At 50.3% G+C, this 4,909-nt stretch overlaps 1 protein-coding gene across 1 annotated transcript; it reads right to left on the bottom strand.

Annotated features, from left to right (window-relative positions):
- Positions 1-837: 837 nt before the first annotated feature.
- Positions 838-2,025, bottom strand: LOC117195125 (protein tantalus-like). The gene is made up of 3 exons (XM_033399776.1): positions 1,933-2,025; positions 1,264-1,863; positions 838-899 (listed from the first exon to the last, which is right to left on the bottom strand). The coding sequence occupies exons 1-3, from the start codon at positions 1,967-1,969 to the stop codon at positions 838-840; spliced, it is 699 nt and encodes a 232-aa protein (XP_033255667.1). The 5' UTR covers positions 1,970-2,025.
- Positions 2,026-4,909: the final 2,884 nt, after the last annotated feature.

The following is a 4,909-nucleotide window of genomic DNA, read 5'->3' as shown; positions in this document are numbered from 1 at the left end:
GGAGAGAGCCGGAAACAGCAAGGAGCGAGAGAAGGCGCAAAGAGAGAGCGGGTAACGACCTCGTACCAGCGACAGTACGAGAGGGCACTCGAGCAGCCTCTGCACGAACAGCAGCCAACAAAAGATTCGCGTTCGAGTGCCCGTTCGGGAGCGAGTTCGAACTCGAACCACAGCCATGGCACAAACCCCGCTCGATCGGCCACAGCAGCGGTTCCAAATGCAATGCACACAGCCAATACCACAACCACAACCACAAATACAATGATGACATACATCAGCACACAAACAGCGACATCAAACACAAAAACGACAACTACGATTACGTCGGCAGCCAGACGACGATGCCTGCTAACAGCAATGTTAACAGGCGGACCCCCACCCCCCGCCGCCAGAGGAACATCAGCAGCAGCAGCAAACACATCAACAACAACAACAACATCAGCCAACGGCAACAAACACAGCCAATACCGATGATTACACAGACGAAGCCGCGTTGACAGAAGTTGTTAAACCGCCGCAACTTTGGCATTTAGCTGGGTGCGGTGGACGAAACCGATTAAGAAATCTTTGTGTTTTATGATTCTCTTTGTGGTTTGTGATTTGAATATATGTTTAGTGGCGCACAAAATTTTAATTTACATTGGCGAGAAAGAGGAAATTAAGCTTGTCGGTAGTGGTTGGGAAGGGGAATGTGAATGTGTGTGGGGCGAGTTGGGAAAATGGCTGCTTGGCTTGGCGTCGGCATTTTAATGTATTCCTTATTGGCGTTAATTAAGAATTTTTAACAGTTTAGTTGGGCGGCAAACAAGTTAAGGGGCTCGTTAGTCGCCCGACGTGTCACACCGCTTCATCTGCCTCGTCGATCATCTGTAACTGTATCTGTATCTGTACAAAGGAGCCTAAAATTTCTTAGATCTGTGTTCTTCTACCATCCTCTACATGGATTGGTTCCACATTAATCCTAAAGATGCACAAATTGTATAGCTTGAACAAAAAAAAAAAAACACATACAATAATCGCATATCACATATTATGTTTTTTGTGGAGAGGGGGAGGGGGAGGGGGATGGTTCCAAAGTATTTACACGGTCCAATGTTTGCACGGGTAATATAATGGAGATTCTCTTGGTAAAGATTTTATTCGTAATTTATTCGCCCAACTATCGAGAAAGACTCGCGTGTGCCGTACGATACGATCCATTACGATACGATATCGTCTGTGGGCTATATATGTATGTATATTGATGTGTGCATATGTATGTACAATCCGAAGGAGGCAGACTCTTGAGCCTCCTGCTGGTGCGCAGCACGAATGGTGCCGGCTGATTTGTACCGGCATTTCCTCCAGCGGGAACGACTTCGGGAGCAGCTACGGGAGCGACTGCGGGAGCGACTCCGACCGACTCGCCTTCATCGTCCGAGCCTTCGAGCATTACGCTGTCCAAAGTAGTGCGGGACGCCCGCAGTGTCATCATGTGCCGGGTGCTGCGTTCGCCCAAGGTGTTGCGCACCTTCAGGCAGCTCTTCTGCGACAGGGTTCTTTTTTTTTCGCCCGTACCCAGGGCGAGGACGCGGCGCTGGCACTCGCCGAATGCCACGGCATGGCTGCTGGTGGGCCCGTCGTCCTCATTGCCGGGCCGTTCAAAAATCGTCTCGAGACCGGTGGGCCTCGACTTTGCGATGGTCTGCGATGGCGCCTGAGAACCGGTGGTCGGCGTCAGGCTGGGCTTCTTGGCCAGGCGGCTGGGACTAAGACTGGGCCTGGCGGCGCTCTGGCTCTTGCTCTTGCAGGCGCGCGGCGGCATTTGGCGCCGAACCATAGTCGCGGTTGCCACAGATCCTGTATCCCCCGGTATACTCCCGGCTGAAATGAGACGAAATGAGAAATGAGTTACGACTGTCCGATGGCCGCAGAACCGAGTACTTCCTTTACCTTTAGCTTTGCCTTCAAGTTTTTTCTTTGCAGGCATTTCTCGTATCTTTTTCCGGCTTTTCCGTCTCCTGGGTAAACCTTTCGACTTCTCAAACGAGCAACGAGCAACGAGCCTCTTTGGGTTGAGGGCTCTCAGTGCTCCACAGGGGAGGGGCTGAGAGGCTGGGGTGTGAGCCGCCAGCAACCAAGCGCGTTGCTTTATTAATATTTGTGGGCAGTATATGTCTTAATTTAATTTATGTACATTTTTGTGTTTGTTTTACAATTCAACTATTGAGTCTCAATACCCACGCTACAAGGAGTGGAAACAGCAGCCGAGAGAGAGAGCGATCCCAATACCCACGCTACACGATGGAGAAGCAGCAGCCAGAACAAGAGGCACGAAGAGGGGAATAGTCGGATCTCTCCCACTCCGACCAGTGACGCCGATGTGATCAACAACTCTCCCCGGCCAGCCCGAGGCCAACGCCTACAAGGGAGACCGAGAGAGAGGCCGCCGTCGCGAAACTGAGAGAGAGTTTTTCATTTAAAACAATGGGGGGAGCAACACCGGAACCAGATCCCACAGGAACCACGACGAGCATCACTAGCATTAATACCGACGTCACACGAAGGGGAAATCGCAGCCAAGAGAGAGCCAGGGCTGGAGCGATCCCATACCTTTGTCACACGAAGGGGAAATGGTAGCCGAGAGCGATCCCAATACCCACGCTACAAGGAGGGGAAACAGCAGCCGAGGAACTCCAGCGCCACCGCTCCTATACGCCATCTACTTATTTGTATATGTACTAAATTCAAATAATACATGCCATATTTTAAATTTTACATGTAGTTGCAGTGTTTTTGGCTGAAGGTGAATGGGAAGGTAACACTAGTTACAGTAGTGGTAGGTATTCGGTATTTTTTATGCAAGTATTTTGAGTAAAGAAAGTTAAGGTAACACTAGACTTAACAGTCCGTTCCCGTCCTCGGAGCGGGCTTCATATAAGTGGCGGCGCAAGGCTGATCCTCATATCAGCATCAGCATAGGCCCTGTAGTTGGATGGGTGCGTACCGCCGCAACTTTAGCATTTAGCTGGGTGCGGTGGACGAAACCACCGCACTTTACACAGACGAAGCCGCGTTGACAGAAGTTGTTAAACCGCCGCAACTTTGGCATTTAGCTGGGTGCGGTGGACGAAACCACCGCACTTTACACAGACGAAGCCGCGTTGACAGAAGTTGTTAAACCGCCGTAATTTTCGCATTTAGCTGGGTGCGGTGGACGAAACCACCGCACTTTACACAGGCGAAGCCGCGTTGACAGTAGTTGTGTGGGGTTTAAGAAATCTTTGTGTTTTATGATTCTCTTTGTGGTTTGTGATTTGAATATATGTTTAGTGGCGCACAGAATTTTAATTTACATTGGCGAGAAAGAGGAAATTAAGCTTGTCGGTAGTGGTTGGGAAGGGGAATGTGAATGTGTGTGGGGCGAGTTGGGGAAATGGCTGCTTGGCTTGGCGTCGGCATTTTAATGTATTCCTTATTGGCGTTAATTAAGAATTTTTAACAGTTTAGTTGGGCGGCAAACAAGTTAAGGGGCTCGTTAGTCGCCCGACGTGTCACACCGCTTCATCTGCCTCGTCGATCATCTGTAACTGTATCTGTATCTGTACAAAGGAGCCTAGAATTTCTTAGATCTGTGTTCTTCTACCATCCTCTACATGGATTGGTTCCACATTAATCCTAAAGATGCACAAATTTTATAGCTTGAACAAAAAAAAAAAAAACACATACAATAATCGCATATCACATATTATGTTTTTTGTGGAGAGGGGGAGGGGGAGGGTTCCAAAGTATTTACACGGTCCAATGTTTGCACGGGTAATATAATGGAGATTCTCTTGGTAAAGATTTTATTCGTAATTTATTCGCCCAACTATCGAGAAAGACTCGCGTGTGCCTTACTATACGATCCATTACGATACGATATCGTCTGTGGGCTATATATGTATGTATATTGATGTGTGCATATGTGTAAAGTAGTGATCCTAGGCTGGGGTCAGTCTCAGTCTGCCCAGGGTCACCTACAGTTTATTTGTAAGTTGCTGAGACGTTGAGACTGGGGGGGGAGGCGGGTCGTTGGCGCAGGGATCGCCGAGCCGCCGTCAACGACGGGGCCTTCGGGAGAAATTAGGGAGGGGGGGGGAAAGCGGCGTTGGGCCGGGCGGCGCGAAACTCACCCGAGACGCTGCACTCCCCGACTTCAGCAGGGTAAAACCCCTGTTGCCAAGGTCGAAGTGGGCCGCGGGTCCGGGGAGGGGAAGGAAAAGGATGAGGGGGGGCGCCTCTGTCGAAACGCGTACCACTTCTCACTCCAGCAGGGTAAAACCCTGTTGCCAGAGTCAGAGCGGGAGCGTAGTGACCGAGAACAGTCAGGAAAACGGGTGGGGAGGGGGTGGAGAGATGACCGCAGTCGGTGGTCCGACCAGAGAAAATAAATGGAAGCCAACGCGTTCTTAATTCTATGATCGAAGTTTTATTGGATTGGTTCCCCTCGCACTCCCTCCTACTCCTACTACTACCTTGGCCAGCGGCCAGCTCACCCGCGGATCCGGCGCCTGCGTTCCCGCAGCTCCTCCATGCTTTTCTCTCCTCTCTGGCGCGCGGCCGTTCAACACTTTTTTTTTCTTAATTCTTCGATGTCCGCGACGTTCCGTCTTCGCTCACTTCCCAGAATCGACTCCTTCTCTCGCTACGGTCGCTCGACGTTCTCGCCACGCCTCGCGCTCGTTTTCGGGCCAACGGGACTTTTCCGAAAGAGCTCCGCTCTGCTGCCGGCTGAGCATGGCTCCCTCTCCTCGCCGTCTTCTTTGCGGTTGTTCCGTGCGAGCTGGCCGTTTGGCGGAATTTCGGCTATGCAAAACATAACTAGCTTATTTACTACTATAGCATATGGTTGTGAGTAATCCAATTATTAATATTATTATTATTATTC

The sequence above is a fragment of the Drosophila miranda genome, assembly GCF_003369915.1.
Source record: "Drosophila miranda strain MSH22 chromosome Y unlocalized genomic scaffold, D.miranda_PacBio2.1 Contig_Y6_pilon, whole genome shotgun sequence".
NCBI classification, from domain to species: Eukaryota; Metazoa; Arthropoda; class Insecta; order Diptera; family Drosophilidae; genus Drosophila; species Drosophila miranda.
This window is presented reverse-complemented; position numbering and strand designations above follow the sequence as displayed.

Excerpts from the sequence above, each read along its gene's own strand:
- LOC117195125 (XM_033399776.1), bottom strand. The coding sequence starts at position 1,969 with ATGCCTGCAAAGAAAAAACTTGAAGGCAAAGCTAAAG. Across the intron at positions 1,864-1,932 it reads ACTTGAAGGCAAAGCTAAAG|CCGGGAGTATACCGGGGGAT; the intron begins GTAAAGGAAGTA and ends GTCTCATTTCAG. Across the intron at positions 900-1,263 it reads GAGTCTGCCTCCTTCGGATT|GCTCCTTTGTACAGATACAG; the intron begins GTACATACATAT and ends AAGAAATTTTAG.